Source organism: Centruroides vittatus, unplaced genomic scaffold (genome assembly GCF_030686945.1).
Source record: "Centruroides vittatus isolate TY-2023 unplaced genomic scaffold, ASM3068694v2 contig_301, whole genome shotgun sequence".
Lineage (NCBI taxonomy): Eukaryota > Metazoa > Arthropoda > Arachnida > Scorpiones > Buthidae > Centruroides > Centruroides vittatus.
Window position 1 is genome coordinate 1,661,715 of NW_027121927.1, and position 27,300 is coordinate 1,689,014.

The 27,300-nt window shown below is 33.6% G+C and overlaps 1 protein-coding gene across 3 annotated transcripts in view; it reads right to left on the minus strand.

Moving 5' to 3' along the window:
* The window catches only part of LOC136972743 (zinc finger MYND domain-containing protein 11), a 101,835-nt gene extending 87,999 nt beyond the window's left edge, over nucleotides 1-13,836 (minus strand). For all 3 annotated transcript variants that reach the window (XM_067267360.1, XM_067267359.1, XM_067267358.1), the window contains exons 1-2: nucleotides 13,620-13,836; nucleotides 4,988-5,075 (exon numbers count right to left, since the gene is read on the minus strand). In XM_067267360.1, the coding sequence (XP_067123461.1) occupies nucleotide 4,988 (1 nt within the window). In that variant the 5' untranslated portion in view covers nucleotides 4,989-5,075; nucleotides 13,620-13,836. The remainder of the gene's footprint in view (nucleotides 1-4,987; nucleotides 5,076-13,619) is intronic.
* Nucleotides 13,837-27,300: the final 13,464 nt, after the last annotated feature.

Genomic DNA, 27,300 nt, shown 5'->3' on the forward strand with positions numbered 1-27,300 from the left:
ATTATTAATAATCATTATTATTTATCCACGGTGACAACGTTGAGTTTCAATTTTTCTTCTGTTTAAAATGTAAGTACCTTTTATTTATGTTTTAAATTAAATTGTGGCGTTTCTTACCTATCTATTTACTTGATAACTGAGCGTTTTCGGCAACAGACCTCTATATTTTTGGATTTTTGGAAATATGTCAACCGAGAAAAATATCCCAGTATCACCAAATGTAGCAAATATATTTATTCTTGTTTTGGATCTTCATACCTGTGTGAATTGGCATTTTCATACTTAAAGTTAACGAAGACTAAACAACATTTTGTCCTGACTGATTCCTATACTGAAGACTCATTATTATCATCTTTGTCAGGATATACATCTAATTATGATTTTTTGGTTAGAGACATGTGAACTCAATCCTCCCATTAATGTCAAGGTAATAAAATAAATTCTAAATCTGTCTTTATCTGTAGCTAATTTGAATTAATAAATATTGTTAATAATTACTCATGTTGTTTTAATTCCCTTGGACGTGAGTTTTTTGGCCCGTTAAACAATTATGTTGCTTTTTACGTAGGTAGATATACAGGGTGTTCCAGTACGAGGTGGACTTCGGTGAATTATTGACAGATTAGCAAAAAATAAGTCTAAAAATCTTATATCATTCTTCCATGATAAATTATCCTGGCCCAAAAAAATCTCGAAAGTGAAATCTTGTAATCAAATTATTAGCCATACCGTGCATGCTTATAACAACTTTTTCATATTTACAAACAAATAGTACCACAACTTATACATTGCAATTGATAAAAAAATTAAATTATATTTTAAGTTACTAAAAATCTATCTTGAAAAAGTATCCAAAAATAGATTTTTTTAGGTTCTGCCTATGTGGAATAAACTCGCAGCTGCAAATATCAAAAGTTGGGTCTGAAAATTTATTTTCTTTATGAGCCTATATCTTGAAAACTTAGTAAGTGATTTAAAAACTAAAAAATAGTTTTGAACATATATTTTGCTTATCTGCCCATAGCTTGCGGGAGTGCACCTCGTACTTTTTTTTTTTTTTTTTAACTCTTTCCGCCCTGTGGGCACTAAGAGGGCCTCTTTTAGTAGGCCCATTATGGGTTCGGCCAGGCCCACAATGGGGCGACCGGGTGGTGAGGGACGGGGCCCGACATATCCGAACGGACACTCCCGAAAAATTCCTGGGGATTATTCGACCCGTTCGGATTCGCACCTCGTACTGAAACACATTGTATAAACATAGTATGTATTTCACACCTCCCCGCCCCACTTAGACTATGCTTATGACAACAAGTCGATCGCGACACATTTTTGAGATAAAAAGTAGATCTTATGTACACAAAAGTTGGCCACCCCTGATATATACAATAAATGTAAAATTAAAATATATATATTAAAATAGTAGGAGCTTTTTTTTTTGCTTGTAACACAAACTTTTTGGTGAGGGTCAATGTGAGGTTTCGAAAAGTTGTAGGGGGTCGATGATCGAAAAAGTTTGGTGACCCTGAAGTAGACTGAATGAGTTACTACATGCATTAAGTCAATCACAATATTTTTAAAACCAAGAGTTTTTCCCAGACCTTTTGAGCAGCTGATTTTCCAGTGTAAATCAAAAGTAAAGATGAAACCATCTGCAGAGACCTAAATCCATTACTTTGTATCAAAGTATATGGGTTACCCCACATAAACATCTTTAATGAATCCTTTATATGGAATCATTTGTCTGTCTATACTGAGATTATGCTGAAAAATTTCAAGTTACTAAAACTTTTTACTCAGCTTTCTAAACTTTCTATGTAAGACCTAATCTTACACATCTCAATAAACCAGAACTTTAATTTTAGTCATAAATAACTTGCACTTAAAAAATACTCTAATTGAAAAATAAAATTTGTTATCATTTGTATTTTAATATTTTGTTAAGTGTGTTATTTTCGGAGAAAGGATATCAATTGTCTTGTGACATTTCCTTTTGTATATGTAATAAATAAATAGATAAATAAGAACTTCAAATCCCAACTGAATGTAAATTTTCCAACTTAGCAACATGTCCAACTATTAGTGTTTTTAGTTAGTAAATTTTAGCATAAATTTCACATTAATAATCTAAAGTACAGTTTGAATATCTTTGTTCAGGTGAATTTACTTCGCTTTATTGAATAGCTATTATTTTGTCAAAACATCTTCAGTTTTCAAACTTAGTAACAAAGTGGAAAATTCAAATGTCATAACAAACTTCTCCAGGGACAGTGGGATGAAAGTCACAAAAGCAGAATATGTTATCACTTTAACTCAACTTGTCATGAGATTGAATCTGTCAGAAATGTTTCAAGTTTCAACATAATTTAGGTGAATTACAAAATTATATGAGTTAATTACTTAAACATAAGAAATTACACAAATTGAAAAAATGGAAATATTTTTTTTAAAAATTATTTCTATTAATTGGTCAAAAAGCTTATTTTTCCATTAAGTTCATCTAAAAAAAAACTAGTCAAGCAATATGACCATTTAAAATAGCTTTAAACCATTACTCAAACCTTTAAAAATGCAGTATAATCTTAATTTAAAATATTTTTGGTTGTCTTAAACAATCTTAAACAACCTCTTTATGATAGAAAGAAACAAATTTTGTAAGGTAGTTTACATACATATTGTGGATGTAATGCCAACAATTGTTCTAATTCAAGTGAAAAATCAAACAGCAGGCGTTAAGGAGCGTTTTAAGGAACTTTTTACTTTTCAGCAGGCTTAAATATATCTTCCACAACCTTTAGATTTCCGATACAAAACGAATATAGTCACTGAACTAACATTTTCGATCTTTAACCAAGATCTTCATCAGGTTCTTTGTCGTTTGCAAAAATGGAATGTTAAGAATATAGAACGTTTTTTGAATACAAAAATTAATATTCTCCAGTATGTAGTAACAATCAAAGATTTTGAAATAATTTACTAGACAGAAGTCTTTCATAATAATGATGTGGTCTATCTTCCAAGGAATAATATATAACTACCAATGCAGATGCTCATCACAAGTATAGTGCCACGCATAAGATATTACATTACTATCTTTGAAATTAATACAATTCCCCAATTTGGTTGCTTTGTAAATCTTAAGGGTCTCCGAGGCCCTGATGTGGTCTGTTTTGAATGATATTTTTATGAGACTGGTGTTATTTAAGTCAACTCTTACGTTGGGGCTCATATGTGGCAGGCAAGCGCTTTCGACGTAGTTATGAACGTCATCCTCAGGCAGTTATAAAAACAAACAGATTTCAAATGGGTTTTTTAATTTAAACAATAATGACAATAGCAGTTTCGAACAAAACTTTTAAGATCAAGTAAATTTAAAATATTAATTTGAAAACACATAAAAACAATGCACATGCGCCTTAACATATATATGATGCAGTAAACGCAAAAGTCATTTAGAAGAACAACTATAAGAACATGTAAAATTAAACATTAATTTAAAACACATGTAACACCAATGCACATGCACCTTAATTTGCAGTGAAGGTGGGGGAAGTTGATGCAGAGTTATTGTTGATGTTTTTTAAATGTTTGTATAAACTAATCCAAACTTCGGGCAATTCAAGGGTGGGAGAGTTGCAAGGAGGCAAGCATGATGAGGAGGGCCTCCCAAATGTACACCAGGCTCCCTTCCTCAAAATGTCCAAGCATTGCCACCTGATTCCAAAGAGGTGTGTGGTGATGCTGTACCACCAACTTGGACAGTTCGGTATCACAATTGCCTACTATGACATAACATTGGTGTTCAGATATGCGATCAGCCAGCATTCTGGTGGTCGCACTTATATATTGGGTGTATAGCCCTGATAGCCTGCAAGGAAATGGAATATACATCAGATTTTTCCAGGATGGAAAAGCACCCCTATCATTACATAAGAGTCATCTCAGACTTGAGCATGGGGCTATGGGTAAGAGAAAGGCATTTCCCTAAATATCCAGCAAATCCGGGCTGTGAGGTGGCCGCAAAATGGGAGGGAAGGATGGAGTGTTGTCCAGTTCTTTGGCCTGCGCAAGGTAGTGGCAGGGAAGAGGGACTGTTTAACTCTCTTTTTTGTAAATGGTTGTATTTGGCAGGACCATATCCTGCCGCACATACTGCTGTGCAGATGGCCTCTAGCTTGGTGTTGATAAGATGTTGTGTGAAGATAGTAAAATGGCCCATCTGAATAAGGGAGCTTTGGTCGCATTAACATACTGTTGTGGCTGGTAGGCTATACACCGGGGGTATTATGAGGGAATATTACCAAACTTGTGGTAGACGGAGAACTCCAAACCTTTCTGGGATTTGTAGATGTGCAGGTCCAAAAAGGCAATTTTTCCCCCAATTTCTTTTTCCCAGGTAAAACTGATAGATGTATATATGCTGGCAAGGTATTGTTCTAATGCCAGAAGAGAATCCTCCATGCCCTGCCATGCCAAAAGAATGTCATCTATGTACCTCAAATATGTCAATGAGTAAGCTATTATGAGGGGGAAACTAAAGACTGTTCCACATGTCTCATGACCAATTCTGCCAATATAGCAGACAGTGAGAACACATTGGGACACCTCGTTTTTGCAGGTAAACCCTTCCATTGAAACAAAAGTAGTTGTGTTCTGCAAAAAAAAATGTTTTTTAATTGAAACAAATTTCAATTAAAAAACATTTTTTTTTAATTAAATTCAAATGAAGAGGTTTGGAAATTAAAATTATATTGCATTTTTAAAGGTTTGAGTAGTAGTATTGTGGTTTATGACAAGTACAGTTTTCACAAAAGTATAAAAAATCTTTGAAGAACACTGAATTTTAATATACAATTTTTTTAATAAAAATTCCTCAATTTTTGAATCTATCAAATTTTTAATAATATATATATATATATAATGTTACATAATGTTTTAAGAATAGATTGCCTCTCATACATTTCGATTAATAAACTTTAATGATACTCACTATTGTTTAGTGAATTTGAAGGAACACTTCTATATATTCAACATTTCTCAACAATGTTTACATTCATATTAAATTGGAGATGGTAAACCTGTAAATAATAATAATAAATTCTTAATTACATATATAAATTAATTTAATTTACATCATTAAAATGAATTATAATAATATAAATATTAAATTATATTATTATTTGTATTTAATAATTCAATAATAATAATAATTAATTAGCCATATTATAGCCCAATAAGAATCCATCTGTATTGTTTAATTCTTAAAATAAAATTTCAAAAATTGTTTTTAGATTTAAAATGTACTGCATATTATAATGTACTGAACCAAATATCTAACAAACTTAGAACCAAAAGTGGTTCTGGCTTTCTGGACACAAACTAAATATAAACTTAAAATATAAAACAAATAATGAAAAGTAAAGAACAACATTGTATTTAACTGATATAAATTAATATAGCATTTCCCAAAATGGGCTCCACAAGTAATTCTAGGGTTAATGAATCAAATGTATTATTTGTTTATTTTATAACTACTTTTAAGCAAGCAATTATTTATTTGAGTCAGCAGTATATCTCTACACAATAGCCATTTGCCCTTATCACACATCATTTGTATAAATGACATTTTATTTAATGATAAAAATAAAATGTATAATTGTTTTTTAACTATTCATTAAAATATATACAAGTATAATTGTTTATTAATTTAATCATTCAATGAAATAATAATAAAAAGTAAAACATTAGAATTTGATAGCCTTGTTCTTTCTCTGTCAATTGTACATTTTTATAGCAAAAGATGCCAATGAATAGTGAGGGCTCTGCAAGAAAAAACTTCCTTGCTTAAGGACTCCACTTTATCAAGAAGTTTGGAAAATGCTGAATTAATACACTTCTTAAACATTGTTGTTTGACCATTATTAAACTCTTAAAATACAGAATACTACATATTCAGTCTAATTTATATATCCTAAGATGAAAATTAAATGAAAACAGTAAAGAAGAAAACTGTTTTTAATACCCTAGAAGCTGGAATTACACTGCAACAGGTCTTGTGCAATGTGTACCCACAGAAACAAAAAAAAAAAAAAAAAACCAGCCATGTGACAAACTACAGCCCACCAAATTCAAAACTAGCCAGTTTTCTGGTAATTCTATATTTCTGGAAGACAGATATTTGCTCTATACTGTATACCATATCAGCAATATCAGATGATGTTTATTCTCGATAGTGACAAAACCAAATGCAAATTTCAATCTTATTTCTTGATTTTACAAAAACAATTTTGAAAATATTTTCAGCAAAATCTTATACTATTCCGAAAAAATTACTAATAATCAATATTTTGCAACCAAAGTTGTTAGAAATTTCATCATCAAAAATTCTAAATTTAGTCTATTATATTCATATCCTATTACTTGCATTAGACTCCAAAGTTCAAAGTGCTCGATTAACTGTGGAAGGATTCCACATAAACATTCAGGCAGCTTTTAGAGCCACCGCAAACTATAGGAAGTGGGAGCTAGCATATGCTCAGTCACGCTCCCAAGCCCCGCCTTTTTTCCCATGAGGCTATGAGCCACTTTTGCTAGGTAAGCTACACGAGCATGAAGCAGCCAAAAAACTACACAATGTTTGCTCGCGTAACGTAGTCCACATGACGTGCATTCCACAGATGTGGACTGGCTGTAGAACAAAGATTTTATTATAGCCTATACTTGTAATCAGTCAGTTCTAAACTGTTTCAGTTTCGTTCTGAACTTTGAAACAGCATGGGAAAGACGCCTACTAGTTAAGCCTAACTAGGCTTAACTATCCGAAAACTATTTATATATAACCATTTACTATTTATATACAATGCTTATACTATTTTCAATACTGAATGTATTAATCATATAATTTACATACATTGATAAAATTCTATTATTTCTTTTTTCACATGTGACATGTTTATGTGGTCATCTATCTTGCCCGCTCTCTCTTGCTAGCGTGACTGCTCTTGCTGTTGAATTCTGTGAATAGCGAGCATAGCATACTCTCATATCACTGCGCTAGCAAAGGAAAAACTGTGCGGGAAAGAAGAGAGGGGCAGAGCCTTTGACGTCATTGGTTGTGCTAGAACATGTTTGCTAGCGTTTTGTTCTCGCAAAGCGCTAGTTTGGGGTGGCTCTTAGAAATGAAATTTTTACAAGTTTTATACTTGTTCTTCTGATTTTGATTACACTTGCTGAATGACTGATCTAATCTAAATATTTTACTGAAATTGGTCCAATCTTAAAAATGCTTTGAATAACATCTTATATAAAAATATAAACATTCCAACCTTGAATTAATCTAGCTGATAAGTGAAAATTCTGTTACAAAAGTTTTCAGTCTACTTCTAAGACCTGGGGTCGTATTCTGGTCACCGTCTCTCGTAAGCTGGTTGCTGATTGGCTAATCATTCGGATTAGCCAATTCAGAGACCGGCATATGAGAGATGAGAGATCAGAGACAGCCCCTGATTCAGGTTAAATATTCAGAAAGGGAATGCTTTGGGCTACAACATTCCAAAATGGAATGAATAGAAGAATCATGGTTAAATTTAAATTTAAACCTTTCAAAAATAACTAATGGGATATATTTCATTCTGGAATGTTGTAGCCCAAAGCATTCCCTTTCTGAATATTTAACCTGAATTAGGTCTTAGAAGTAGACTGAAAACATTTATAACAGAATTTTCCCTATCTGCTAGATTAATTCAAGATTGGAATGTTTATATTTTTATTTTTGCCTTTTTTTATTAAAGATTGAACTGTTTTGCATATATAAAATTCATCAAAACTCTGTTAACCAGTATTTTTCAATTGGGATAAACATGGCCCTGAAGTTAAAACATCTCCAGGAGGTAAAAAAAAAAAAAATTTAAACCCAAGCAATTTAAAATCTTCTAGACCCAAGTCCTAAAATCTCATGACAGTTTTTTTTACAAAATTCATATTATTTTATAAAGGTGTGAATTCCGTTACTTCAATGTAATCATTATTTTCTTTTGAAAAAATACACTTACGTAAAGCCAGATAACCGGAGTGGTTAGTATTCGGGTCGCAAACGTTTTCGTAGCCTCTTCTAGGCTCTTCTTCAGGCTTAGTAGTAATAAATTCGAATATATTCCTTTTTGAAAGAACTGAAGCGCATGCGCGCTACACAGAACGGCAATCATTTAGTTTAAAAAATATGTTGGAACGTTTTCACGTGACGGAATTCGAAATTCGGTTCTTTCAAAAAGGAATATATTCGAATTTATTACTACTAAGCCTGAAGAAGAGCCTAGAAGAGGCTACGAAAACGTTTGCGACCCGAATACTAACCACTCCGGTTATCTGGTTTTACGTAAGTGTATTTTTTTATTGAATCACCGGTGTGTAAGGAAGATTGAGTATTTTCTTTTGACTAACTTCATGCCTACATTACTAAAGTAAGTGTGATAGTACTTTAAATTGCAAATTAATAATTAAAAGTGAATACAATGAAAATGATACAACTGATAACATATGCAACATTCATTGCATATGATATTCCAGTTTGTATTAACAGATCATGAGCTTATAAATCAAAAATTAATGGAGCAGTTATTCAAAAGCTTTACTTGCAAAAGTGATTTAATAATTAATTAAATATGTTTCCAGACCACCATAAAGTAAACAAATCATGATGCACTACTGTTGTTTGGGAACCCAGATGCTATAAGTGCAAGTGAAGGTCTTCATCAGAGAAAATTTGAATAAATGTTGAATCTCTAAACAGAAAAATTTACTTTCAAACTGAATAATTTTTAAATCTGCTGTCATGAAGACCTTTAGAATAAGTCAAAAACTTTAGAAAGGTGATAATTTTGATAACTGCTGGACTAACTTCTGAGATTAGTGAGATTTTATGTACTAAGTAATTGAGTTAGAATTTGAAGAAGTGTTAATATAAGTTAAAATACAGGGCGAGTCAAAAATCACTTAATACCCTTATAAAATCAAACTGAGTTGGGTAGGAGAAATTTTGATATGATAGAAACATGTTATGCCTAGAGAAAACCATCTTTGTGTATGTGTCAGATGGACTGTCATCATTTTAAATTCACCTCAAAATGTTTAAATGAATGGAATCATGCAATACAAGAAATGAAGCTTGAATTTAAAAAGAAATGGAATGGTGACTTGTTTTCCACCTAACTTTAATATGTGAAAAGCTAAAAAAAATTAATATAACCATATTCTCCTTTTCCATGTGAGTTAAACAATGCTGGGATGCCTCTAATGTGTGAGGAACAGATCTCTTTGATGTCTGGAAAGAAAAGTTCATATAATGCACATTGTGGCTTATCTTCAACTAATCAGTCTCTCAGAACTTATGCAGTAAGTGTGCAACTATCACATGTAAAACAAGATCTCTACAGAGATATCATTGATTAAAACTATTTGCAATATCATGTGAATTCCTTCTGCCAAACATCAGGATGATTTGGAATCATTCTTCACATGCTAGAGGCAACCCAGTATTGTTTAAAACACACATGGAAAAGGAGAATAGGGTTATATTCATTTTCATAACTTTTCACAGATTAAAGTTAGGTGGAAATCAAGTTCACCATTGCATTTTTCTTGAAATTCAAGCCTCATTTCATGTATTGCATAACCCCATTCCCATTTAAACATTTTCAGGTGAATTCAAGATGGTGACAGTCCAGCTGACATATAGACAAAGATGGTTTTCCCTAGTCATAACATGTTTCTATCATACCAAAATTTCTCCTGCCCAACTCAGTTTGATTTTATAAGGGTATTAAGTGACTTTTGACATCCTGTACATTTATAGAAACCTTGTTTATTGTAATCAGAATTTTAGTACAGCTGTTATTAACTTCAGATAAATAGATGTTTTATGTTATGCTACGAATGTGAAAAAATAAGGGCATTGAAGATTAACATGTGTGCGTTAGGGAGCCATGGAAATTTTTGAGGGGCCAAACCAAATTAACAACCAGAATGATTAATCTTATCATAACATTTATGCTCAAAATTAAAATATTAATAAGTTACAAGATAAGCAGTTAAGCATACCTATGACTTATTTGTCAATTCAGCCCACCAATCAAAAAGTTTGTGTAGCTAATCATTGTCATTATCTATGCAATGCAAAATCTTTCTGCTTGTTATGATTCTTTTGTGACAAGGACATTAGGTTTTCAACACTTGGATGATCTATATTTCATATCCATACAAGTCAAGTCTATTTGTAAAATTTTTCACTGTAGAATGAGAAATCCCAAGCTCATAAGCAGCACATATGAACTTCATTTGAAAGCCTCTTGTATAGCATCAACAATCAACTAAAGAATGGTCAATCAATTCATTTAAGAAAGTACATACTTCCTGTCTCTTTAAACCTTGCATATCATCCTGTTATACCTTTGTGATCAGACAGGATGCAGATGAGAATATGTTATTCTCATCTAAAACTGCTTTCAACAGTAATTACTGATGTAGTAGGGCACACCACTTTTTCCTATATGGCTGCCACTTTTTCTTTCATTAAAAGTTGTATCACCTCTTCAAAACTAGCTAACACAAGAGAATGAAAAAAAAAAATTTTATTTTCTTTTATCTTTTGGCACAAACCAAATACTACTAACAGATTTTGAAAAAAAATTTTATAATAAGAAAAAACTTTATTCCTATACTGTACATTTTCACATATTGAAATAAATTATTTCATTTCTGAAGATGTGACTAAGGATTAAAGGATGCCATTCCAGCAACAAAGTTGAGTGAGTTTATTCATGTATATCCTATTCTTACTAACATGAGAAATCCAAGTTTGATTATATTCAGACTGTCAATTTTTCGATAGTATCCTTGATTAGGATATCATCTCTCATTCATCTGATTGACATTATTGTAAATTTCCCAACTATAAAAGATTGACTGAAGCTGTTTATAGCTTTTGTGAAATGTCTCAAACCAATAAATCTAGTTTAGTCTTGTCTAAATGCAAAACCTTTGTTTCATATCAAATTTAGTGATACATCTTCAAACTTTTAACTAAAAACCAAGAATTTGTGTATGTTAATATTGTTCGAAAAATTATACCTAGGAGAATTATCTAACTCCAGTTTATCAGAATTTAAAAGTTAGTCAGTCATTTGGTTACCTTTCCTTGTTAATTGAATTTACAAGTCAAGAAATGGCTATATGTATGGAAATATGTAAATGAATCCAAAGGCAAAACAGCCATCCAAAAGTATTTTTATTTAATTGTCTTCAAAGCCACAAGAGTATTTTCGCCAACAAAATAACAATAAACTGGATAAGAATCCATTAATTGAGGAAAATATTCAAAAAAGAGAGAAATATACACTGATCCTCTCCACATTCATGAATAATTGGGACCAAGTAATCCTTCATAAACATCAAATTCTCAAACTTTGTGTTCCATTTTCAATGGTAAATTTGTAATTTCTTCCAAGACTTTATATATTACTGCTGATATAAAAAATTTTCAGAAAAATGAATGGTTTTATTAAATAAATATACCACACAATGATTTATAGTGTTGCAAAAATCATTTTAGTTAAAACAAAAGAAAAAAAATAAACAAAACATTAGTTATGACAGAGACCATACAAATGAGTGAATGCAGTGATCTTTTAACATTGCACCAGCTCAAACATCTAGTTCATGCAAGTGCCAACTCCAGTTTATAGTAGTACATAATCTCCCATTTCCTAAAAGATCAAAACCTTTCACAAAAGTTGAAATTTTGGAGCATAAATCTCTGAACACAAACGATTGAACTCCCAAACACCAACATCCACAAACATCAAGAGTGTACATACACTGAACTATATGACTTGGTGTGAAATCAGCATTTAACACCATTAATTTCAGCATTTGGGCAACAATACAGAACTGTCTGTCAGGAAAGTATTTGATGCCATTTTTGGATACTTATTTACATGAATAAGCATTTTCACTTTTAGTGTTTAAACAATTATAGAAATAGACTGATACAATAGAATGATACAAGACTGATACAGAGTTTAATCAATTTAAGTCCGATTAATGCAAAATATACAAATTACCCCAGCTATTAGAATTCTGATAACGGTTTACAATTTTCTTTTGTAATGTTGACATAAGAGTCTTTATGCATGAATATTGCTTTTAATAACCAATAAGATATTTTATTATTAAAAAAACATTGAAAAATTTCAGAATTAATCATTGTATTTTATGCAAAAATTTTATTTTCTCAAGACAGTGCAATAAAACTCACACCATCTCTATATTTAACAAATATATAACCAGAATAACTGCCAACATAGGAAAGTAAACAAGCAGCAATATAAACCTGAACATTAAAATAGTCCTAGCTATTTATAAATAACACTAATCTTGTCATAATTGTTATAACATCCACAGACACATGGTAAAAATACAATTCAAAATAACCAAATTTAACAAACTGAAAACACAGCACACAATATTTTACTGTGTCAAATCAAAAGCTGTTACAAGTGCATCATTAATACAGAATTTGAAATCCCAACAAGAAAAATAACCAAAAGCAGTCTATGGATCCCACCCTCCAAACAGAGGAGAAAAATCAGCAACTCTAGAACAGATCCCACATGTCCCAAATCCGAAGAGGACGAAATAGTCCCACTCCCAACCCTCCCTCCGGTCAGCCGCCCACCCAGTCACGTGCCATATCCTGAAGATGATACCGACAAAGGGACGGGCCCTTAACTATTATAGTGTAATCCCAGACCAAGTGACAGTGTGTGGTGGATAAATGGGTCTTACCCTCCAATAACGCAATCTTGATATTTACGACTGGTCCGTCGCGTCAAAAAATAGCATCCGTAGTCTTTAATCGACATACCTTATATAAATAATTAATTTCGTCCGGTATGCGTACATCGTGCGATGGCTTTAAACCTAGTGATTTTATTCGACTGAGACTTTTAAGACTATTTTATAACAGAGACGAATCAGATTACGTCTTTCACCGTTCTTTAAGTAATTTTCGCTCAAGTTACAAAAACGCAGAAATTTCCTTAATGGTGAGCAGAGAATACGAGATTTCGATTAGTCTTTAATTTTACGACACGAACGTAACAGGGAACATGTACCGTAATCGGAGAATCTTCTACGCCATATTAATTCTATCATTAATCTGGATTTATCCGATTGCCACAGTATTAGTTTCGATCGGTCGGAGAATTAAACCTGGCAACTACGCGAATGGTGAAGAGAAGAGAGTCCGGTCGACCGAGCGAGAAAAGTCGGGGTCTCGGGAGGACCACGATCGACGTTAATAATTAAGCCATTAGTAAATGCGTAACCGGATTAAAGCGTTCGAACTCGTTCGAACTCGAACTAACCCGGGAAAAAGGCGATTTTCGGCCGAAGGACGGCCCCTTCCGCGGGGTTGACGGTAAACAGCGTACGTATCCGGCCACACGTCCGACGGCCACTTTTATCGGCGATTCCGTTTCATCCCGAAATTGTTTCTGGTTTTTGTTAGCAAATATCACAATAGGCATTAGGCTTAGCATGAGAAGCAAAGACAGCGCCGATCTTACCTTTAAGTTGCGATATCGAAAAACGAAAAATTACAAAATTAACGTTCGGGGTCTCCACGCCAAGCATTCGTCCCCGGATCGATTTATAAAAGCGATATTAAATTTCCGGCAGCATTATCGATAACAAATCGTATGGTAAATAAACCGCATTGACGCACTCGACGTACACACGACGAGGTTCCCGAAAATGGTGGAACGGCCGGCGACGCGACGTCAAACGAAATTTCTATTAAAAACGTAAAAATTTCCACCGAAGTCTAAATTCGTCCGGTAATAATTTTCCACGAAATTATCTTTCCTTTCCCTAAATTTTTTTTTGGCGTTTAAAAATAAATTGGGCGTATTTCGGGAAGAATTATTTTAAAGTCCGGCGGGTTTTTTCTACCTAAGAGACACCCAGCGGAAAATTATTTACGATAGAATGGCCGACCATCACCGTGAGTAGCGGACTTCGGTCATCCGGCCAGCTACCTGATAATTAAAATTGTTTTCTTTCGTTTTCGAGCCGTCTTCGCGATATCTCTAGCTCTTTTGGTGGAGACATGCGTAAATGAATATAATTTTTGGGAACATGAGTCCGAATCGGGCGGTCGAAAAACCTCAAATTTTTCGGTTGTTGCCCACATATGTCGGCTCTAATCCTCACCACCCGGCTGCCCTAATGTGAGTCTAGCGGCTAGACTCATCTCAAGCCCAACATGGGTTCGGCTAGTCTAGCCGAACCCATGTTGGGCATGAGAAAAGATCATCTTAATTCCCACAGTGCGGAAAGAATAAAAAGTAAATATATCAGATAGTCCCGGTTGTTGCAAATATGTTTTTACGACGACAAACCTCTTTTTTTTAAGTCACCCGAGTGAAAATGATACGACGGAGTGCGCTGTAAGTTCGTTTCGTTTGTAGTTAAGTTTAAGACTTGAAAAATAACAATAATCATAGCATTATTCGAATGAGATAAAAGTTATAAGCGTTAATGGAGAAGAACGCCTAAAAACTGATAAGTTAATAAGAAAATTAAGTTAGTCAAAAAATATTGTTACTAATAGTATGTCATAGTGGAAAAAGAAATCTTCACAATTGTTGTCCTGGTTATATCATTTACTGCTTATCTTATAAGTTACGTAAAGAATCGTGTCACGCTAAAATTTCACATTTTTTATTAACCTGTTCTTAAAATTAGCCTAGCCTTGACATGAAAGGTAGGCGAAATTACTGTAGATATGTTTTACGGAAATGCTCAATTTTGATATCTGGATATAGGGTCAAATTTTTCGGTTTAAGTTGGTAGAGATAATGAAAATAACAATTTTAAAAAGGACATTGGAGATTTAAAACTGAGTAGTGGAAAAATTCGTGGTCAACTTGACAACGTAATTAGTGATCTTTATTTAAAAGATCAAAGCAAGAAAAGTTCTTTTTGTAGAATTACGTGCTATCCGAAATCAGTACCCTAAATGAAAACGTGTTAGATATGACACGAAGAAATGTCAAAGTTAAGATACTGAATATGAGCAGTGGTGATGTTCGAAATATTTAACAAAGGGTTCGCTAGCAGAAAATTTTTCCCTAACAATCACCGACAAACAAAATGGAAGTTTTGGCTAGAAATAAATACAATACCTTTTCTTGCAATATATCTAATAATCAGTGCTGTATTTGGAACGTAAGGGGCCCTGGGCCAGGACCAGGTAACAATAGTATATTAGTGCTGTCGACCTTTTTTTTTCAGACAGAGAAATTTTTCACCTCGAATGGCACTGCTGATAATAGACAGATGTCATCATCTCTCGAAATACAATATCCTTTTTATTTCGCTGTCCATAGCCCGACACGTGTTCCACAGCCATCTTGTATTATCTCGCGCGCGTGAGATTGTGGGATCTCTCTTATGACTGGATCTAGTTTCAAGAACTCTCTTGAATCGATCGCGATGAAACCTCGTTTCGGTCGAGATTGAAACGGTCGAGAGATCGCACCAAGGCATAGTCCCCGACCTTGCTCACAATCTAGATTGAAATGCTGAAATGCTCGGTGCGAACGGTTATAAGGCTCTAGTTTAGTAGTGTTACAGAGTATAATACGTATATTTTAATATATTTTTTAAAAGAAACGAAACCACTGAGAAACGTTACGTGTGTTTAACAAGGTTCGGGAAACTGAAAATTTTACCAACAGGTTCGGGCGAACCCGTTCGGAAAACTGAAAATTTTAACAACGGGTTCGGCCGAACCTGTGCGAACCCGCTGAATATCACCACTGAATATGAGGATATAATTAAGACAGAGTGCAAGATAAAGGAGTAGTCGTATTAAGTGATACAATTATTGTTAAACTTAAGGATATAACACAAAAATAAGCTATTTTTAATTAAAGTTTGAACTATCGCGGGTATTTACAACCATTGAAGTATAATAGACGAGAAGAATAAAATTTATGTGAATGAACACTTTTTTTTAAGGAGGAGTGTTAAGATTAATCATATTCGTTGTTGTAAACCGCGCTTGGTTAGGCGCCATCTGTTAACTTTAGTTCTGTTCGTATGTCCGACCATCGAAAGACCGCTTTAGATCGAGTTTGTTTATAACTAGAAAGATAACTTCGTCAGTTGTATGTACAAAAGGTGGCTTTCGTATAAAATTCAAGTCGAGTGTATATAACCTAATAAATGTTGATTCATTCACGGCATTGAGAAATCACTACATTATGCGATTGCTAGAGCTCTTTCTTTTTTCTTTGTGTCAATAAATCGATTTGCCTTATTCGTTTCAATGAATATATATATTCTTTTAAATAACAAACTGCAACAAATATATTAATAATAAAACTTTTCCAACTTGAATTTTATAGTGGAATCTATCTCAATAGAAACTGTGTACAAGGGTGTGGTTTTTGTAAATTCTATCCCGTTTACGTATTGAAATTAACTAATGTATTTGTTACTTGCAGTATTCCAAACTTTTTTTCTATACTCAGCATCTGTATATCAAAACACTAGGATGGGCTGGATTAAAAAGCTTAGAAAGTGTCAAGGATGTCTAGAAAATGCTTCAAGTTTGCTTCTAGAATATGCTTGATGCTCGTTTACACACTGACATTTAGAATATTCTGGAAGGACTACAAGGACCAAAGACTGAATATCTATAAAAGAGTGGTTGTCACCAGGCTCGTGAATTTTTTGACAGGGCGTACTCAAAGATAAGGCAGAAAGTTACCTCTGCACTATACTTTTCTGCTCGGCATCGGCATGTCTCTCTCTTAGTTGGATCCGACCGCAACACCCTGACGAGAAATCCCATCGAGACACTGCAGCACAGATCACCAAGCCTCCCCACCACGACAAGGAGGAGACACGACGGGGAAAGTACCCCCTGCCTTGTTTGCATATTCCCATCTGACCCACTGCCCCACACCAACCAGGACGAAGAGAGAAAGTTAAAGAAAAAGAAGAGAACGTTAAAGATAGAGGACGAAAAAGAAAACTTCCTGGTCAGATCACACGAGAGTGAGGCAGAAAGGAGATATCCCGGGGGCACCACGAGGAGGTAAGCTCGGAGGATTTGGGTTTCCGCCCCCATTTAGTCCACAGAGACGCGTATTTCGTCTCTCCGCATTAATTGAAGCCAAACAATTAAATGAGACAACCGATTGTTATATTACATTCTTATTATTTGTATTGTCGTTTGTTTATTGTTTCATCAATCGGTATATTGATATTTTCACAGAAACTTTTGCAATTTATAAATCAAATTTTTCACAATTATATTAATGTATAATTAATGAATTAAATTATTGCAGACAATTTGTAAATTCGTTCTAGCAACAACATTCTCCATTGCAACTTTTTGCTTATCCTGTTTTAAATTTACATAAATTCATAAGTTAATAAGGATAAACATTCACTTTTTCTAAACATATTTCTTGTCATTGCCTTAACGGTAACCACAAAGAGTTAATTATTTTACAGAGAAATCTTCGTTTTTGTCATCTTGAAACACGTTGTTTTGCACGTGGAACGAACAAGGAAAGGTTTTCTCGTGCGAGTCTTACATTTTAATAAAATATATATCATTCGAGAGAGGGGGAGTATTTTTACTTTCTCGGCTGTTACATATAGCAGCGAGAAAGTATTGCGATCGTTCAAAGAAATATATATTTATATGCAGACCCTTCAAGATATTTACGTTTTTGGATTCGGGGGACTTTGAAATTACGAGAAATGCGAAGAAATTCTGGGGGGTCTGCTGGTATGGATGTTAATGTGTGTGTTGTACGATTTTGTTCATCCTGTTTGAAGCCTAATAACTTTTGTGATTTTTGTCGAAAATTTTAGGAATTTTGCAGGAAGAGTTCATGTATTACGGTAATTGATTCAATTAAATTTTGGTGGTTAAAGTTCGAGAAGGTTGGGAGATAATGGGGGCCGTGTGTATCTCCAGTAGGGTCGGACCTAATGACGATTTTACTCGTTATTAGCCATTTACAGTTTTTTTCTTCTTTTCTTTTTTTGTAAAATTCATCTATACCCTCAAAATTAAGCTTTTTTCCATTCGATAATAATTAAAAATATAAAAAATTATTTTAAAAAATTAGCAACGACCGGAATAGTTACAAAACTCGTTGCTGGATTTTTTCACAAGCTGCTAGATTTAAAATATGGTAACGTTTTAAGTTCCTTCTTTTTAAAGAAAGCTATGTTAATAATTCTTACCGGAAGGTATTTAATGAAATTTGTTCCAGACATTTATGTTGATGGCATGACGAACAAAAAATTAATAGAAAATTTCACGTATCGATTTTTTCGTTCTCTAAAAATTTACAGTGAGTATCGTATTTATATTGTTTATGTCTAAAAGCTAAAAATATTTACACTATTATTGAAAAATTAACGCAGAATTTGTAAAGGACAATGCTTGAACCTGTTTGAGCATGCATATACTTCTCTGAACAGAATAGCATTAGCACGCTAGCAGAGCGCTGCTTCAGCTTGTGTATGAACATGCATAGACATACTATTGTTTTTATTTAAGATACTTATTATGCATCGATAAAATATTATTTAAAACAATTTTTTTTAATCGCAGAGAAAAGGGAACAGAAGAAATTTTTATGTAATCACTGTAGGAAGAACTAAACAAGGTTTGCAAATTCATGAAAGAATCCATACAGGAGAAAAGCCTTACAGTTGTAACAAGTGTAAACAGAAGTTTACACAAAACACTCACTTAATTGCACACCTTTGGACCCACAACAGACGAAAGCCATGTGAATGTTAATTAAGCCCAGAGATATTTATTCAAAACCATGATCTAAAAGTACATTACAATAATCACACTTAGAAATAATTTTCCTGCGAAAGTTGTAATTTCTATAGATTTGTATAACCATGAAAGATAAAACCAGAACTGGTTTTAAAATTTAAATGACATATTTTTCGAATTCCCGAAAAGTTTCAACTCTAAAACATTACAATATTCATATTCAGACATAATTTTTTTCAAATTTTATAATTATATTAAAAAGTATAATTTCCGTTGATCTCGGTATTTTCAGCGCATGGTTTAAAAAAAAGATTTAATATTTTTGAATTTGCTGACATTTTTTAATTGCAATTTTCTGTTTCGAATATACAGAACAGAGTTTATAAGTTTGTTGGAAACACGTTTTCCTCTTAATGAATTTCATTATAACAACTTCATTTCAATACCTAAATTGTTAATTCGTATATAATTAAAATGTTATGTAAAACTTTCTTGAATAAAGAATTGTTCCATCGATACTTGACCGTATTAATTACAGTTAATATTAATTTATTCGATCAGTAATTAGAATGGAAGCGCTGTATTGTCAAAACCGGGTCAGCTTCCAAGCAGCCATATTATAGGCATTTGCGCATGCGCTTTACAGAGCACCGCCCTCACCCGGTTTAGCTGGTGGAAGCTACACACGTGTAACGCTTCCAAAGATTCTATCCCTTTCCCAATGGCTAAGGGAGCTATCTGACTAAGTGAATTGTTTAAGATTTAAAAAGTAAAGAGTATTCAATGTTATTTTTCTGTACGTTTCTTTGCAAAGTTATATTTAATTATAATTTTCTTTTAATTATACTGTAATTATATTGACAGATTTTCAGACATAAAATCTTTAGAATTTTTATCACTTTTAGATGTTAATAATTTTAATATTATGAAAAACAATTTTTCCAAGCGTGTTTTAATTCTTTAAATTAAGTAAATTTTATGGGAAATTTTTCGATTTATCTAAATTACGTAGCGAATCGCAATATTTATATTCGTGTCCGGACTATATTGACAAGTAACTCTTAGACATAAAACATATTATAATCAATGTCGATCCGAACAAAGACGTACTAAAAGAATTATATGATTTAATATCATTAATTTTTACGGTACCATCTACCGGTGGGTCTGTTGAGCGCAGTTTTTCGACCACGGAGAGAATTCATACATTGGCCAGGAACACTCGATCGGAGGAAAAATTGTCGTCGCTAGCCTTCCTTTCGATAGAAAAAGCGTTGATGGAGTCGACGACCAGCGACTTTTATGATAAAGTAATTAACGACTTTGCAGAAAAAATCGCCGAATAGAGTTAAGAAACAAGTTTTTCTATTATTGTTTGTATCATATCAATTTGTATTGTGTGTGTATTATTTGCATTTTAGAATTAAAATACATAAATTGTTTATTTTTGTCATTTCCAGTATTTGTTTAAAACTTTTATGGAAATGTCATGTACCGGACGGGTCTGACCCGTCACGAAAGACGCGAAAAAACGGTTAATTTAGAGAAAAATTTATTAGTTTAAGAAAGCATAGGTAAAAGTCGTTTGTAGTCGGACACCCATTGTTTATATCAAACTGCCAGGCAGAAACCATAAATCGTGGAAGGAAGTCGTCCTATGATCGGTGGAAGGTCGAATTCATCTTCGATTTTGACTTTTCTCCCTCTCCGGGTAAGAGTCTCGTTACGTTTAGTAACGAGGGACAAACATGGACGAAAGAAAGAACGGAAATTGAAATAATCTCCGACAATCGAGGACACCTCGCACCCGGTCAACGTTCCGAATAACCAAAACGCCATGCATCAACGCGCAAAAAAAAAAAAAAAAAAAAAAAAAACAATTTCTCGTCCATTGTGCCAACCTGTAACCCGTGCTACTTCGAACTTAGACAGTGTCCCCGACTCCAACGGACGAAGTCTCCCCGTGCCTTACAGACGTGTCAACGCCACTGTCCCGGGGCCACCTTCGATCGACGATCAAAGAACCACATCGACGCCCAGGACGTCCGAACGGTTGATTGTCTTAAAGCAAACTATTTTGCAGTGGCGTGCCGTGACATTTGATGATCAGGGAAGCTGTGTTTCTGTAAGAAGCCGACTTACAGGGGCAATCAATTAATTGCGCGTCAGGGCCCGTTCGTATTCGTTTGTTCGGTAAGCCAGTAAAAACCGTATACTTCTTTAAATGTATTTTCAATAGAATATCTGACGTACTTAATAAATAAGAAAGTTCAATATAATTACCTCCGTTATTAGATTCAATAAATTCCCTATGCCCTCTAAATGCCAACTCTTGCTTTGAGAAAAAAACATATAACTTCTATTAATTTAGATATATCTTTTAATAGTAATTATCTTGTTATAATTTTCAATATTTATTTTATATTGTCTACCAATGTTAAATTCTATTCCGCTTTGATTTCCAAATTGCTTCAATTTTACGAAAGAATCGTCATTCGTCATAAATTTTATCGTCAAAATGTCGAAATTTTTTTGTTGACGTATTTATATTTAATTTAGGCATTGGTCTTTCTCTTTTAATAATGTTTTCTTTTTCATTATATGGTCTTGAGCCAAAACTTTTTTAAAATAAATTTTTGAATCACTAGCCACGATATAAGGGCTAAAATTACAATTATCAGAAAAACTTACTTGGTAAAACAAACTGTGTGATGAATATACATACCTACTACAAAAAATTCTTCAATTGTATGAATATCCTTTTAAAGAAACTTATAATTAAATATAACTTTGTGAAGAAACGTACATAAAAATAACAAAATATTCTTTACTTTTTAAATCTTAAAACAATCCACTTAGTGAAATACTGTAGCTCCCTACGAGTGGCTAATGCAGTGGTTCCCAACCGGTGTTCCGCGGAACACTTGTGTTCCGTAAGCATCTCCCAAGTGTTCCGCAGATTTAGTCGCAAATCGGAAAGTGTACAATCGTATTCGAGCCGCCGAATATCAAAAAATTAAAATCATAAAATTTTTATAAACTTAAATATATATGTACGACTCGCATTTACGGAGTGTACTACTGTTTCGAATAAGATAAAGGCAATGATAAAAACTGAATAAAATATGTAAAAAACATCAGGCACAAGTTTCCCATTAAAGTTATTTAGGTATATTTTTTCCTATCTTAGAATTGGCGTTAATAATATGAGTAGAGATTTTGAATTATAACTGCTCAATTCTAATAAAATAACTGATGACAAGCTTATATATTTCATATTAACTTAAGTAAGTGTTCCGCTAAAGAAAATTGCTCACAAAAGTGTTCCGCATCCTAGAAAAGGTCGGGAACCACTGGGCTAATGAATGGAATCAAAGACGGTCCAGGTAGGTGTGCGCGTGCCAAATCCCGAGGGTGCCGGTACCGGTCAATGTCAAATGCCTCTTTTGTCGCATCACTAGTATATATCAAAGGACGCCACAGGGTTGTTGTAGATTTTAAACGTTTCTCACCATAGCTGTAAAAATCTAAATATGTCAAACTTAACAGATTGCTGTCGTTCGTTTTCTAACTAATTCGTTTTAGGACCGACTGTTCACGGAAATTTCCAAAATTTACAACTTTTCGGTCACTCTCAGTGAACTGGAAAAATTTCTGTCTTTATTACCTAATATTACGAAGAAATCAGTCCCCACTGTACTCGGCTAGAGATTGGTTCGGTTAAGCTTTTGTTTAAGTAAAATTCTGGCTTTTTCGGCAGGGTTTTATTTATGTCCCCAATTCCCTAATCTCTTAATTGTTTAATTACTTCTTAAGTAGAAATAAGTCGAAACCAGTTACTTTATACTTGAATATCTGTAGTCTTGGGAAAACAGTGAAAAGAAATTTTTATGACAATGGATATATAAATCGTAAATTTAAGGAAAATAATTTTAATTATAATTTTAATTATAATTTATATTTTTTGTAAATTCTAGAGCTTTTTTGTACCTTATACGTCTCATTCATTAAATTTGGTTGTAAATGATGCTGCCAAAGTAACAGTTAATTTTTTAACACTGTACAGAATTGTACACGTTTTTTCTGCATCCCCTTACAGATGGGACATACTAAATCGTAATATCACCGGTTTAACATTGAAATCCGTAAGTAATATAAGATGAGAGAGCAGAATAAGGGTGTACTATAGATTACTCCCTATGTAATTTCAGGACTTTGATTATATATTTGAACTCGGGGACCGAGACGAGTTCAACGATAACCTACTTTTGGACCGGAGACGAAAAATAAAAAAGTTATCATACCTTTTTCGGCGATCGCGCGATGATAGGGAGTCGCGTCGCTCTCCGCTAAGTCGGCCTCGCTATCGCGATCGGGAGTCCCGTCGCTTGCCGTTAAAATTGCCTTTAGTAGACGTTTCCCCCTTTTTTTACTTCGTTCAAGAACTACCGTGAATCGATCACTAGTTTAGCACATGGCGGCGTGTAGAGGCGCCCATACGAGAGGTCAGTCGGGCCGCCATGTTCGCTGCCATAACCGAAATGGCGATCGCGCGATGATCGGAAGTCGCGTCGCTCTCTTCGCTCTCGTATCGCGTGTTTAACCCTCCGGGAGATGACCGTAGTCCTACGTCATGGTTTGCAGACTTTACCGCAAGATGGCAGTACTAGCAACTATAACTTCATGAATGCATTAAAAAAGTATGGTAAGTGAAAAAGTATGATAACTTTTTTATTTTTCGTTTCCGGTCCAAAAATAGGGTACCGTTGAACTCGTCTCGGTCCCCTGAGTTTCAATATATAATCAAAGTTCTGAAATTCCATAGGGAGTAATCTATAGTACACCCCAGAATAAACGCAGAATAAATATATCAAATATTTTAATGGATTTTTTTTTAAAACTCCTGTCAACTATACGGAACTATCATAAAAGCATGCCAGTAAACTCCTATCGGCTGGGTTAAGTTATAAATCTAGTCTAGGGAAGGCAACCTTTTTTATAACATGGGTCAGAATAAATTTTACGTTTTTTCCGCGGGCCGTAGTAGTTAATTGACGCCTTCTTGTGGCTTGTAATTTTTTTAGTCTGCAAATATGAAATAAATAAATAAAAAGTTAATTACTACATTTATTTCTCTTATCGTTTTCGAAAATTAAAGATTGCGAGATCTTTAATAGATTATTGACTTCAATTCAATTGATTCAATAGATTATTGATTCAATAATCTATTAAAGATCTCGCGGGCCGGATAGAAACTTTTCGCGAGCCGTAGCTGGCCCGCGGGTCGGGGGTTGTCCGCCGTTGATCTAGTCTACTCATGATTCACATAATCGGGCAAGGACGGCTGAATATCTAGCAGGCAAGCGGCTAACAGCCTACAACCGGTCCGAGATATAAAATTGGATGCTTTATGCGTGTGTTGCTTCCAAATAGTTTATACGACAATAGTGGAAACTTCTGCTGAAAACTGGCGACAAGCTTCTGCCCGCCATCTAGGGGTTCGAGGAGATAACTACACTTCACTCCATTTGTACCGAGTGTTTTAAGGAGACGTTTTTGAATATTTGAGTATATATAAAGTTTTGAACATTTTTATATCTCAATTTTATATCTAATTAGAATGGCCGGAAGAGGGATTATTTGTGCTATGTATGGCTGTTTTAATTATAAGATACAAAGTGATCGCAAGTCGTTTTACAGATTCCCTAAAAACAAACAATTGTAAGTAAATTTATAAGCAGTTAGATTGTTTTCATTTATGTCAACATTCCTCCTTTAAAATATTTTTACCATTCAACGTGTGTTTATATTGATTTTCAGATGCACTCAGTGGAATAAGAGTAGAAAGTTCGATTTAGATGAAATTTTGAAAACTAAAGGGCCGGAATATTTAAATAAAAATTACGTCGTGTGTTCCGACCATTTTACAGAAAAAGATTTTAGAAACAAAAATCTCTTAAGCCAAGGGTATGTAAAATTGTTTGTTATTTGTTTACTTATTATTTAATGGTGTTTTTTACTATTAATTTTACAAAAATAATATTAACAAGAACCTTAGCATCGAAATCCATAAAAACTGGTTACAAGATTTAAGATTTGTTTTAGTTTTTCAGATTATTTAGTTTTTTCATTTATTGTTTTATATTTTTTGTGCGCTCTATTTCTTGTGGGAGAGGGAGGGGGCCCGATAAGAAGAAAATGTCTAGAGCCCCAAAGTGGGTTAATCCGGCCCTGTGTGCACACATAGATTTTATTTAGTTTCCTATCACTGCACTTGTCTAAAAACTTGTTTTACATATGTTACAGAATCTGGCCTGGTGCAGTACCCTCGCTATTAATTTATAATGCCAAGCAGACCATGATGAGAAGCAGCCCCAAAAAAAGAAAACTAGAAAAACCTTCAAATGTAAAAATGTCACTTGATGTAGAAACTGTAGCAACAGCTGCCCAGGAAAGTAACAATGAACTATCTTCAACAAAAGACATTAGAAAATATTGTTCAAATCTAGCAAAAAAATTTAGAAATTCACAGAAGCAATTGTTAAAATACAAATTATTGATAAAAAGCCTGAAAACAAAGTTATGGCAACTGCAAAAAGAATGATCAAAGTGCAGTTGCGAAAATAATGATGATGATAGTGTTGTTCGAAACTTTATAAATTTACAACTAAAACTAAAGAACCGTAAAGCTCAGGGCCGAAGATATTCACATAATGATAAGGGTTTTGCTTTGGCTTTACATTATTGCTCAACTAGATAATACAAGTTTTTGCAAAGGCATTTTTCTTTGCCCAGTACTAGGTCATTAAGAAGCTAGTTACAAAATGCTGAAGTAAAGCCTGGAGTAAATAAACTGGTTCTAAGTTTATTAGAAATAAAAGCCAAGAAAATGAAGAGAGAGGAAAAAGTGATTTCATTGGTGCTTGATGAGATTCCATCAAGTCATCATTGTCATATGATCTTCAAACTGATTATTTAGAAGCCTATGAAGATTTCGGTGAAGATACTGCATCACAAACAATTGAAGCATCTGCCCGTCATCAATGCGACCAAGCTATGGTATTTATGATTAAAGGTTTATACTGCAATTTTAAACAAATAATTGGTTACTATCTAACAAAAAATGCTATGCCAGGACATCGCATCAAAGATTTGTTATGCAATATTATAAAGCATCTTCAGGAAGTAGGTTTAGTTCCTAAAGCAATTGTTTGTGACCAAGGTGCTAATAACATGAAAATGAGAAAGTTGTTAAGTGTGACTGCAGAAAAACCATTTATTGAAATTAATGATAAAAAATCTATTTTTTTCATGATTCACCTCATTTGATTAAATCAGTGAGAAACAATTTTAAAAAATATGACCTCTCTTGTAATGGTAAACTATGTAACTGGTCTCACATAGAAACATTCTATCATAAAGATTCCAAAATGATTCCAAGATTGGCTCCAAAGTTGACAAAAAAATGCATCACACTTCCCCCATTTTCATGTATGAGAGTATGTTTAGCTGTCAGAGTCTAAGTCACTCTGTAGCTTCTGGAATCTTAGTGCATGTAGCATTCAATTCTCTGCCATCAGCTGCTGTGAACACAGCAGAATTTCTTGAAATGTGCGACACACTATTTGATATATTTAATTCTTCTAGTTGCAAAAGTCCAAAAGAGTATAGAAAACCTTTAAGTAACAATTCAAAACATATGCAAAAGCTAGATGAAATTATTGAATGTTTGAGGAAGCTGATAGTCTTAAATAAAGGCAAATGTTTGAAATTTTGTATCCAAGGCTGGCTAGATCAGCGCTGTCCAACTTATCATAGCCCGCGGGCCATATTTTCTTCACCAAACATTTCGGGGGCCAAGAAGGTTGATAAATAAAAAGTCAGTTTATGTTAATTAAAAAAATATTTTATTTATACTAAAAAGAAAACTTTAAAATATTCGTAATATATTAATGAGAACATTGTGGCCGTAATTTTCACATAGTAAAATAATTTTAATATTAATAATAATAATTTAGTAACATAAATTTATTCATAGTAAAATGTACTCGCGGGCCGTAAAAATAATTTGGCGGGCCGTATACGGCCCGCGGGCCGCCAGTTAGACAGCCCTGGGCTAGATATTATCATTGCATTGAAGTTACTGTGGTCAGAGTTACATAATGATTATGGTTTTCTATATTTGTTAACCAGAAGGCTTACACAAGACTGCATAGAAAACATATTTTCAATTATTCGGGGAAGGGGAGGTATCAATGTAACCCCAGATGCAACTAAATTCTGCAGTACCTTAAAAAGTGTAATGGTAAATCAATTGTTTACTGCTTCTGATGACAGCAATTGTGAAATTGATGCTGCAACATTTCTGATAACACATCAAAATTACACTTCAGCAAATCACTAAGTTAATGTTAATGAAAAGT